At 39.2% G+C, this 12,883-nt stretch overlaps 1 protein-coding gene across 4 annotated transcripts in view; it reads left to right on the top strand.

Moving 5' to 3' along the window:
- The window catches only part of FCHO2 (FCH and mu domain containing endocytic adaptor 2), a 136,184-nt gene that overhangs the window by 79,653 nt on the left and 43,648 nt on the right, over positions 1-12,883 (top strand). For all 4 annotated transcript variants that reach the window (XM_054684294.2, XM_054684296.2, XM_054684295.2 and 1 more), the window contains 2 exons: positions 1,617-1,689; positions 5,761-5,785. In XM_054684294.2, the coding sequence (XP_054540269.1) occupies positions 1,617-1,689; positions 5,761-5,785 (98 nt within the window). The remainder of the gene's footprint in view (positions 1-1,616; positions 1,690-5,760; positions 5,786-12,883) is intronic.

The raw sequence follows: 12,883 nt of genomic DNA, 5'->3' as shown, positions 1-12,883 counted from the left end.
GGGTCTCACTTTGTTTCCCAGGCTGGAATACAGTGGTACAATCTCTGCTCACTGCAGCCTCGACCTCCCAGATCCAAGCGATCCTCGCACCTCAGCCCCAAAATTAGCTGGGACTACAGGTATATGCCATCATGCCCAGCTAACTTTTGTATTTTTTTTAGAGAAAGGGTTTCACCATGTTGGCTAGGCTGGTCTTGAACTCCTGAGCTCAATTGATCCATCCACCTTAGCCTCCAAAGTGCTAGGATTACAGGTGTGAGCCACCACACCCAGTCTCTACTGCTCAATTCTCAAAGAGTAAACACCTAAGTTTTAAGTGCCGAATTCTTTTTTTTGAGACGGGGTCTTGCTCTGTCACCCAGGCTGGAGTGCAGTGGCGTGATCTTGGCTCACTGCATCCTCCACCTTCTGGTTCGGATGATTCTCCTCCCTTAGCCTCCCAAGTAGCCGGGATTACAGGTGTGTGCCACTACGCCCGGCTAATTTTTTGTGTGTTTTTAGTAGAAACGGGGTTTCACCATGTTGGCCAGGCTGGTCTCAAACTCCTGACCTTAGGTGATCCGCCCACGTCGGCCTTCCAAAGTGCTGGGATTATAGGCGAGATCCACCACACCAGGCCTTAAGTGCTGAATTCTATCAGAAGTTAATAGCATGACTGGCCTTAAAAAATAATTTGTCATGAAAGAACAGGATGCCTTATTAGGAAAATCAAAGATTATTTTTACTCCTCGGTTATGGTAGAATCCATTTATAGCATTGTTTGTATTAGGGACAACATTATGGACACAAGAATGCCATATTGTAAACTTACTTCTTTTTTGTTTTTTTGTTTTTTTCTGTTTCTGTTTTTTTCTTTTTAATTTTTGAGGTAGGGTCTCACTCTGTCACTCAGGGTGGAGTGCAGTGGTGTGATCACAGCTCACTGCAGCCTCCATCTCCTGGACTCAAGCAATCCTCTCACCCCAGCCTCCCGAGTAGCTAGGACCACAGGTGCGCACCACCACACCCAGCTAATCTTTTGTATTTTTTTGTAGAGACAGGGTTTCACCATGTTGCCTAGGCTGGTCTTGAACTTCTGAGTTCAAGTGATCTGTCCGCTTTGGCCTTCCAAAGTGCTGGGATTATAGGCATGCATCACTGCACCTGGCCCCATATTATACTTCTAATGGGTCTGCTGTATCATCTTTTTATCTAAAACAATAAAATTATATTTTGTGGCCCTCCAAAAAGCAAACATGATTTGACCTTTATAACATTATTTGACGTTTATAACAAAATTTAGTATAATGAATAATGTACTTTCTTTGAAGTTTTAAGATATCTCCATATGCTTATTATGTGTAAGGTGACTTAAGGGAGGCTTAGGAAAAGAAAAGAAAATTTTATCTATAAAGTAAATGTTCTATGATCTTTTGATAAACAATAGACTATGTTTTATTAACATAAGAAAAGTCTAACCAATAGGGTTGAGTGGTTGCTAACTTTATTTCTGTCATCCACATTTAGCATCAGCAGTTATGAGCAAATTATGTGTGAGGATGCAAGATGTATCCATAAGTTTAATATGTTTATCAGGAATGTTTATGTTTCTGTAACAATATATATTTATTTTAAAGGTATAAAACCAAGGAAAAGAAAGACCTTTGCTTTGCCAGGAATCATTAAAAAGGAAAAAGATGCAGAATCTGTGTAAGTATTTTAAATATCGTCAAAATCCTTTTTGTTTTTATAAGTGATTAAGAATAAGACTTTTGAATTTGGAAAGAAAAAAGTATTTTGGAAATAACTCAAAAGTATATGTGTAAGGTGTGAAAAACAAGCCTTTCTAAATATTAATAAATACATTTGCCGATTCCTCTGGTTTTAGATCAAAGTATTATTAATTATTTTAAAATGTTAAGACATTATAGACAAAAGCTTTAATGTCTAGAAATGGAAATTTTTGAAATATCCTTATTTTTGTAAAATGATAAATGCATATTTTAAAAAATTAAAAGTGCAAAGAAAACTAAAAATTCATCAAAGTCTTAATGCCTAAGAGAAAATCTCTGGTCAACTATTTGATGAAAATCCTTCTAGACAATTCTAAGTGTACAGGCACATGGTGATACCTATACATACATTGATGGAAAATGTTAAATAGGGGAGAGAAAAGCCCTAACATTTTACCATTTATACTAGGTCATCATTTTTAGATGGAATATTTGGTCCACTTATAAGTCTGATTTACCTTCTTTTTTTTTTTTGAGATGGAGTTTCACTGTTGTTGCCCAGGTTGGAGTGCAATGGCGCGATCTTGGCTTACTGCATTCTCCACCTCCCAGGTTCAAGCGATTCTCCTCCTACCTCAGCCTCCCAAGTAGCTGGAATTACGGCGCCCACCACCACATCTGGCTAATTTTTTGTATTTTTAGTAGAGACAGGGTTTCACCATATTGGCCAGGCTGGTCGCGAACTCCTGACCTCAGGTGAACCACCCGCCTCAGCTTCCCAAATTGCTGGGATTACAGGCCTGAGCCACGCGTCCGGCCTGATTTACCTTCTTTTAAAAATAAAAAATTAATATACAAAGAATATATAATAAACATGTAAGAAATTGAGTTTAGATTAGCTAACTAAAGTTTTTGTTTGTTTGTTTGTTTTTTACTTTGGCTACACATTAGAACTACCTGGGAAATTAAAATAAATACACCTATGCCAGGTCCCACCTCAGATCAATTAAATCAGATTCTCTCAGCATGAAACCTCAACATAGGTTTTGCTCTTTTTTGTTTTAAGCAGCCCCTTTGATTCCTAATGTATACCTGGGGTTAAGAATCTTTGAGCCGTGATTATTCAGAGACAAACTAGAATTAAAGGAATCTTTCTTTCAATGATTACTCAGTCCATTTAGATTGAGGAGACACCGATCAAAAGTCTTGAGTCAAAACAACAAAAAAATTTGTTGACCCACCAACATTGACTGAAAATTAGTTTAAAAACCCAGCTTCCCTAGCATAATCAAAGGAATTCTCATGAGATTTAATATTTGATGGGCACTCATATTTTTAACATAAGAGAACAGTTTGTGCTTTGGGTATTCTTGCTTTCTACCTAGTTATATTTCTATTTGAGTTTCCTAGAATTTCTTTCATTTTAAATGACTGTCTCTTCCCCTCTCCCAAGTAGTATTTGGTTAACAAATCAAGACCAATTGCAAAGTCATCTATATCTATAGTTATCAAATCTTCTGCAAATGTCTTTCTTGAGCATTTATGAAGGGTATATTTTTAAGGGGGTGAAACCTAATCTATTTTTATAATATTAGCAATACATATTGAAATCTGATCAATTGATTAGTAAGTAAATGTTTAAAATATATCTAGTTCATCTGTTAGTGGCTATATTGTAAAGAATCATGGCCTTAAATTATTTTTATAATGTATAGGTTTCATTACTGTTCATGTAGGGAGCTTATAGTATTTTTTAACCAGGTTTTTAAAACAGTTTTCCTTATCAATAATTTCCCAATATGATATTAAGCCACTTAGGGTGGTTTTTTGTTTTTGTTTTTTAACCAATGGCAATAGTAGAGCAGAAAGCCAGTGCTTAAACCACTGTACCATCATCACCTTCTTTCAAACTTCTTGGCAGGAAAAAATGTTAGAATTCACTTTGCCTGAAATGCCAGAGGCTCTTGGCATGCCTCTTCATAGCCTGAAGGCTTTTGAGATGCTAGTAATTGTGGGAGACAGGCCCTTTTCAGAAATTCCTCTTCCTGGAGCTTCATCTGCAGGTGTCATACAGCCCACTGTGAGGGCAAACAGATAAGTACTTTACCCCAATGACTGGAGTGTTTTGGCCTAAAGCCAGAGAATAAACTCTTTGGAACTTTAACACTTCCTTTTATGTTCAAACTGCATCTTTTTTAAAAAAAGAAGAAAGTAGAAATGTTCTAACATCTTGATTAATTTGATTCTCTAGAAGGATTGGATTATTATTATTATGCCTTTTCTGGAACATTTCTTCAGATTATGCATAAGTTTAGAAAAATATAATGTTTCTCATCTACCAGTAAGGAAGCTGTATTTCAAAATGTGCAATTTTAAATGACTTTTAAGTGGATAAAAAGTCACCTGGGGGGCCAGGCCCGGTGGCTCATGCCTGTAAACCCAGCATTTTGGGAGGCCAAGGAGGGTGGATTACTTGAGGTCAGGAGTTCAAGACCAGCCTGGCCAACATTGTGAAACCCTATCTCTACTAAAAATACAAAAATTAGCCAGGTGTGGTGGTACACACCTGTAATCCCGGCTACTTGAGAGGCTGAGGCTGGAGAATTGCTTGAACCTGGAAGGCCGAAGTTGCAGTGAGCCGAGATGATGCCACTGAACTCCATCTAGCCTGGGTGACAGAATGAGACTGTGTCAGAGAAAAAAAGAAAAAAAAAGAAGAAGAAAGAAAGTCACCTGGGGTTTGCATTTACCCTGTCTCTTTGGTACTTCGTTTTGGATTAAGAGCAATGTAGTCATCTTCCTCCTTTTTAATTTTTTCAGTCTGTTTTATCCTATTTTCCTTTAAGAAAATTCTTCAATTTTGTAGATTCTTCTGGTGTTTGCTTAGTATTTGGATAAATGGCGTTTATCTGTTTGTATAAGATTTTGACACACATTGCGTATCCTTTGAAATGCTTGAGACCAGAAGTGTTTTGGATTTCAGATTTTTTTGGATTTTGAAATATTTGCAGAATACATCCAGTTGAGTATTCCTAAACCGAAAATCCCAAAGCCAGAATGTTCCAATGAACATTTTGTTTGAGCATCCTGTTAGTGTTCAAAAACTCTCAGATTTTGGAGCACTTTGGATTTCAGATTTTTGGATTAGGGATGCTCAGCCTGCTTTGTGTGCATTAACTGTCACAAGTCAGAGGTCCAAAAACCTTTTAAGTCTGCGCTCTTAATTTTTGTTTATGAATTTATTTTAGAGTGCATACATGGAAATTCTTCTAACCTCATTTTTAATGACCTCACTGTCCTTAGTTGTACATATTTAGGTCTTCTTTATAAACATAAACATAGTTTTACATTTTAAATAATACTTTTCACTAGTGTATATGCAAATTCAATACTTGTTTATCAGTTAAATGATAGAATTTCAGTTCTCAACTACATATTACATTACATAAGAAAGTTATCCAACTGGAAGTCTACTCAGTATATTTGGAAAAAACTAGCTTTAACTTTTGTATCTACTAAGTTATGGAAAGTACTTCAAATGAAACTGAAGTGTTTAAAAATTGTATTTTTTCCAGTAGTTTTGGGTTTTCAGACTACTTGCTACTTAATACTGACTTTTTTTTAAAGTCAAGCTTTCTTCTTTAAGGACATTTTTTTAACTTGCTTTACTTGAATGAAAAGTCATTAGAAAGCCTTGTAGGACTGACAGCTTTCTTGATGTGTGAGTATATTCATGGAAAAGAATTATTTTTCAAAATAGGTTTTTGAATATTTATAAGCTCTCAAAGCATAATGTAAGCTGTTAGAAAAAAAGGAATACTTGTAAGCTGTTTGTTTTTTATTTTGTCAGGTGGTATGGGTATAAGAATGCCTTTTTTGAATTTTAAAATAATTTGGTATGTTTTAATCTTCATGGTTTGATTTCTCTGAATATTTTTTGTAGAGTTTAAATAAAAGCTATATTTAAGTACCAAAGTAAATACTTTAAACAAGCATAATTAGCAGACAATTCTAATTATTGAGTATTTCTGATATTTTGTTTTAATAGGGAATGTCCTGATGCAGATTCATTGGTAAGTAGATTTAACTTTGATATAAACAATTTAAATTAGTTATTTTCATTAGGACAAACCTAACATATTTGAGTTAAGTTGTTACCAGTCTTTCAAAGAAAAGCACCATCATATTGTAAATTCACTATTAAAATTATTTTACAGATGCATTTTTGGATTTACATTGCCAGATGCTTTCCTATTAAATAGAAAGTATTTCTAACCACCTTTGAAGAGTGGACATTTTACTTTTAAAATTGGAGTGGTGCCATATCATTCTGTTTTTTTCTTGGGAAACATGCCAGAAATCAAATCTGTATATTTTAAAATGTGGTGTTCTTACTAATTTATTCTTAGCTCTATTAAAATACAACATTGTGCATGCATTTGAGTTCATTTAAGAGCTTGTCATTTTAGAAATAACAGCAACAAGAACCATGGTCAGTACTTTTCTGTGCTTTTTGTTTTATTTTAAAGAAAGGTTGCTTATATTTCTTGATTAAATGTATTTCTTTATGTGTAATTAAAGAAGACATCAAATGGAGCTCCCTTTGGTTACAGTGAGAGAGTATATTTACCAAATGCTGTTAAGTAATGTGTAGACGGACATATTTTTCAAAACTGTTCATTAGATACCGTTCATGTTGATAAGTATAGGGGATTCAAACAATCTCTGTCCTTTGCTTATTGTTCTTACCTGCGTAACTATTGTTTCCTTTGATCCAAAAACATTTTGATCTTTTACAGCATCATAGTGTACCAAAATAACTAAAAATATTTTGTGAAACACTGTGTTTTATGTTACTTAACTAAGATAAAATTAGTATTTTGTTTTATATTTTGGCCTTAAAATACAATTATGATTTGTTAACAAATTTATATGAAAAATAAGAAATAGACTTATAATGAGTTATGGGGTTAAAACCATCAGTGTATTTTTGGAGTTACAATGTTTACCTTACCACTTGGTTACTCTGTTTGATACCCTTGGTTAACTAATTAATGAAAAGCAGCAGATGTGTTTGGCATTAACTTTAGTACTCATTTTATTTCTGCATTATTTTTATGCATTTTATTTCTGAATTATTTGTAGCATTAAATTGATGATGTAAAATTAAATACAACTTTAATACTTCATGTTTTAGTTTACATATATTCCCTTTAAATAAAACATTTTTAATTCAGTAACTGATACTATTTTATAATGATCAATATTATCCAATTTTGAACTTTACTTAGTACTTATCCAGAATACAAAAGAATACAGAATTCTAATACTGAATAAGAAGTGATTGATAAATTTGACTGTGTAGAAATGAAAAATATATAAAACTAGAAAAAATACGTTATAAAAGGATTTGAATCATTGGAGACAAACTGGCAGAGCATCTTTGCAAGACGTGACAGGGGTTAATTGCTTTCATTTATAAAGTTTATATGCAACTCAATACAGAAATTAAGTGGGTGCCTAGTAGGAAAAGGGCATAGGATAAAAATGGTCAATTTTCATAAAAAGAAATAAAAGTGATAACCATAATAAATATTGCTCAAAATAGTGGTGTTCTTCTGGTGGAAATTAGAATGAATTTACTCTAGTGTCTAATCATATTGGCAAATTTCTTTTCAATTTAATTTTTTGTTTTTTAATTTAGAAACAAGGTCTCACTCTGTTGCTCAGGCTTGAGTGCCGTTGTGTGATCATAGCTCACTGTAACCATGAACTCCTGGGCTCAAGCAATCATCTTGCCTCAGCCTCCCATGTAGCTAGGACTACAGGCACATGTCACCATGCCCAGCTGATTTCTTAAACCTTTTTTTTCTGGTAGAGTTGGGGTTGTGTTGCCCAGGCTGGTCTTGAACTCCTGGCTTCAAGCCATTTTCCTGCTTCAGTCTCCCAGAGTGCTGGGATTACAGGTGTGAACCACTGTTCCTGGCCAACAAAGATTTTGATATGCTCATACTGTTGGTAGGAATGTAAATTGATACCGTCTGTCTTGTGGATAGTTTGGCAGTATTGCCCCAAGTAAGAAATGTGAGTTCATTTTTGACCATGCCATCTCCCTGCTAGGAATTTACTGTTACAGTTATAGTAACAAAACTTTACACACACACATACACACACACACACACATTGTATTAGTGTGTATATGTGTGTGTATACATATACACACATATATAAAGTATATATGTATGTACACACGCAGACACACTTGATCAAGATTCATGCATATATAGAAAGTGATAAATAGATATTTATTTCAACATTGTTTATATTAGCAAAAAACTGGAAACACCAAAGCATCCATCAAAATGGGAACTGGTTAAATAAATTGGTGGGGTAATAGATGTTATAAAGGATTAAATTGATCTGTGTCTGCTGATGTGGAAAGAACTTAATAAAAGCAAGTATGATATTTTAAGTGATTGTTGTTTTAAAAATAAGATATAAATATGTGGATATATGTATTATCTTTATTTTAGAAGAATGAGTTACAAGATACTTTACTTGTGGATACCTTTGGGGCCAAGAATTACAGTGATCAGTAGAGAAAGGAGACTTGTTTTTACTTATTTTATTTTGAGATGGGGTCTTGCTCTGTGGCTGATGTGACTTGGATTTGTGTCTCTGCCCAAATCTGTTGTCAAATTGTAATCCCCAGTGTTGGAGGAAGGGATTGGTGGGAGGCAATTGGGTCAGGGGATAGATCTCCCCCTCGCTGTTCTCGTGACAGTAAGTGAGTTCTCACTTGTTGTTTGAAAGTGTGTAGCATCTCCCCCTTCACTCTCTTCCTCTTACTTTGGCCATGTAAGATATGCTTCCTTCCTCTTTGCCTTCCACCATGATTGTAAGTTTCCTGAGGCCTCCCTAGCCATGCTTCCTGTACAGCCTGTAGAACTGTGAACCGATTAAACTTCTTTTCTTTATAAATTACCCAGTCTCAGATAGTTCTTGATAGCGATGTGAGAACAGACGAATATAGTCACCCAGGCTGGAGTGCAGTGGCAGCGATCATAGCTCACTTCAGCCTCTACCTCCCAGGCTCAGGCATTCCTCCCATTCCAGCCTCCTGAGTAGCTGGGAACACAGGCATATGCCACCATGCCTGGCTATGTTTTTTCATTTTTAGTAGAGGCAATGTCTCACTATGTTATCCAGACTTGTTATTTTCTTTTATTTGTAGCCTATAAATAATAACTTACGGCCTATTCATGACTTCCTCTTACTAATTATTTTTTAAAACATCAATAGGCTATCATGGTAGGGAAATTATTGTTCATTTCTTATTCCTTTCTTTAAAGGTCTATCTATGTAATTTAAAAAATTATTTTTAGCAACTGCATCTTTTGAAAGTTGGCCAAGGAAGTGTAATTGCTCTTTTTTTCTTTTTTCTTTTTCTTTCTTTTTTTTTTTTTTTTTTGGTTTTGGCCTATGTCCACATTCCAAACAGAAATTAAGAAACATTTCATTGACTCTTGAGCTCCATTCTGGTATATATTTTTTAAATTGCCACCACTACTTTAGCCAGAGTAAACAACTGCCTTTAAGATTGATGGGTGAAGTTGCCTGTTCTATTCTTGTTCATACAGCTTTTGACCTAGGGCTTCACTCCAGCTGTATGGGCCCTAATATAGAAATCATGGATTGAATGGGTAAAGATGAACACAGGTAATGTGTACGTTTTTATTAATATCAGGTTTCTGTGCATAGTTCTAGCAGTAAAAAGATAGTACACTGAGAATCACTGCTTTTAAGAAAAACTTTTTATTTTGAAATAAAGATGCATAGAAGGTTGCAAAGATGGTGTATGTAACAGTACTGTGTACTTGTTACCCCTTCTTCCTGACACTAAGATTTTACAAAACTGTCATGTAGTATCACAACTGAAATATTGACACTAATTCAATCAAAACAGGACATTTTCATTAGCACAACAATCTCTCATGTTGGTTGCCCTTTTACAGCCACTTTTCCTTACGCCTTCCTTAACTTCTGGCAACCATTAACCTTTTCTTCATTCCTATAATTTTGTCAATTCAAGGTTGTTCTGTAAGTGAAATCATACAATATGTATGCTTTTGAGATTGGCTTTTTTCCACTCAGCACAGTTCTTTGGAGATGTATCCAGGTTGTGGTACATATGAATAGTTTATTTTTTATTGCTGAGTAGTAGTCCCTGTTTTGGATGTACTAAAGTTTGTTTAACCACTCACCCATTGTAGGACATTTTGGTTGTTTTTCAATTTTTGGCTATTAGAAATAAAGTTACTATGAACAATTGTGTACAGGTTTTTGTGTGGACATAATGTTCCTCTCTGACCCTGATAATTTTCTTTATGAAATCTACTTTATCTAACATAAAGACAGCCTCTTTTCCCCTTTGTTATTATTCATGTTTGCCTAGTATAATTGTTTCCATCCTTTTTCTTTTATTTATTTATTTATTTATTTTATTGATAATTCTTGGGTGTTTCTCACAGGGGGGGATTTGGCAGGGTTATAGGACAATAGTGGAGGGAAGGTCAGCAGATAAACAAGTGAACATAGGTCTCTGGTTTTCCTAGGCAGAGGACCCTGCGGCCTTCCGCAGTGTTTGTGTCCCTGGGTACTTGAGATTAGGGAGTGGTGATGACTCTTCACGAGCATTCTGCCTTCAAGCATCGGTTTAACAAAGCACATCTTGCACCGCCCTTAATCCATTTAACCCTGAGTGGACACAGCACATGTTTCAGAGAGCACAGGGTTGGGGGTAAGGTCACAGATCAACAGGATCCCAAGGCAGAAGAAGTTTTCTTAGTACAGAACAAAATGAAAAGTCTCCCATGCCTACTTCTTTCTACGCAGACACGGCAACCATCCGATTTCTCAATCTTTTCCCCACCTTTCCCGCCTTTCTATTCCACAAAGCCGCCATTGTCATCCTGGCCCGTTCTCAATGAGCTGTTGGGCACACCTCCCAGACGGGGTGGTGGCCGGGCAGAGGGGCTCCTCACTTCCCAGTAGGGGCGGCCGGGCAGAGGCGCCCCTCACCTCCCGGACGGGGCGGCTGATCCCCCCACCTCCCTCCCAGACGGGGTGGCTGGCCGGGCGGGGGGCTGACCCCTCCACCTCCCTCCCGGACGGGGCGGCTGGCCTGGCAGAGGGGCTCCTCACTTCCCAGTAGGGGCAGCCGGGCAGAGGTGCCCCTCACCTCCCGGACGGGGCAGCTGGCCGGGTGGGGGGCTGACCCGCCCCACCTCCCTCCCGGACAGGGCGGCTGGCCGGGCGGGGGGCTGACCCCCCCCCACCTCCCTCCCAGATGAGGCGGCTGGCTGGGCGGGGTGCTGACCCCCCCTCCCCCACCTCCCTCCCGGACGGGGCGGCTGGCCTGGCTGGGGGCTGATCCCCCCACCTCCCTCCCGGACGGGGCGGCTGGCCTGGCTGGGGGCTGACCCCCCCCACCTCCCTCCCGGACGGGGTGGCTGCCGGGCAGAGACGCTCCTCACTTCCCAGACGGGGTGGCTGCCGGGCAGAGAGGCTCCTCACTTCTCAGACGGGGCGGCTGCCGGGCGGAGGGGCTCCTCACTTCTCAGACGGGGCGGTTGCCGGGCAGAGGGTCTCCTCACTTCTCAGACAGGGTGGCCGGGCAGAGATGCTCCTCACCTCCCAGACGGGGTCACGGCCGGGCAGAGGTGCTCCTCACATCCCAGACAGGGCGGCGGGGCAGAGGTGCTCGCCACATCTCAGACGATGGGCGGCTGGGCAGAGACGCTCCTTACTTCCTAGATGTGATGGCGGCCAGGAAGAGGTGCTCCTCACTTCCTAGATGGGATGGTGGCCGGGCGGAGATGCTCCTCACTTTCCAGACTGGGCAGCCAGGCAGAGGGGCTCCTCACATCCCAGACAATGGGCGGCCAGGCAGAGACGCTCCTCACTTCCCAGACGGGGTGGCGGCCGGGCAGAGGCTGCAATCTCGGCACTTTGGGAGGCCAAGGCAGGCGGCTGGGAGGTGGAGGTTGTAGCGAGCCGAGATCACACCACTGCACTCCAGCCTGGGCACCATTGAGCACTGAGTGAACGAGACTCCGTCTGCAATCCCGGCACCTCGGGAGGCCGAGGCTGGCGGATCACTTGCGGTTAGGGGCTGGAGACTGGCCTGGCCAACACAGCGAAACCCCGTCTCCACCAAAACCAGTCAGGCGTGGCGGCGTGAGCCTGCAACAGGCGCTCGGCAGGGTGAGGCAGGAGAATCAGGCAGGGAGGTTGCAGTGAGCCGAGATGGCAGCAGTACAGTCCAGCTTTGGCTCAGCATGAGAGGGAGACCGTGGAAAGGGGAGAGGGAGAGGGAGAGGGAGAGGGAGATATCCTTTTTCTTTCAACCTAACTGTATTGTTATATTTGAAGTGAGTTTCTTATAGACAGCAGATAGTTCGATTATGTTTTTAAAAATCCATTCTGCCAATCTCTGCCTTTTAATTGATATATTTGGACCATTTATATGTAATGATATTGTCAGATTTTAAGATTGCCGTTTTTTGTTTTGTTTGTTCCTCTGTTTTTTGTTTCATTTTGCTTTTTTCTTGCCTTTCTGTAGGTTATTTGAATCCTTTTTTAGAATTACATTGTGACTTTATAGAGTTTTTCAGTGAATCACTTCGTAGAGTGATTTTAGTTGGTGCTCTAGGTCATTTTCCATTACCTCCAGATAGTTGTTTATGGTGGTTTTTTTGTTTTGTTTTTAATAGAGCTAGGTTCTTGATCTGTGGCCCAGGCTGGAGTGCGGTAGCACAATCCTAGCTTACCACAGCCTTGAACTCCTTGGCTCAAGTGATCCTTCCTGCCTGAGCCTTCCAAGTAGCTAGGACTACAGGCATGTGCCACCATACCCAGCTAATTTTTTTATTTTTGAGTAGAGACAAGGTCTTGCTGTATTGAGCAGGTTGGTCTTGAACTCTCGGCCTCAAGTGATCCTCCTGTTTGACCCCCCCAAAATGCTGGGATTATAGGCCTGAGCCACCGTGCCTGGCCTGTTGATGTTTTGATCAGAATTTATCGTTGTAGTCTACAGGAGGTTGGTCCAAAAGCTGCTTACTCAGCCATATAGAAAACAGCTTGGTATTATTAAATTATTACATTGTGCA

The sequence above is a fragment of the Pan troglodytes genome, chromosome 4, assembly GCF_028858775.2.
Source record: "Pan troglodytes isolate AG18354 chromosome 4, NHGRI_mPanTro3-v2.0_pri, whole genome shotgun sequence".
NCBI lineage: Eukaryota > Metazoa > Chordata > Mammalia > Primates > Hominidae > Pan > Pan troglodytes.
This window is presented reverse-complemented; position numbering and strand designations above follow the sequence as displayed.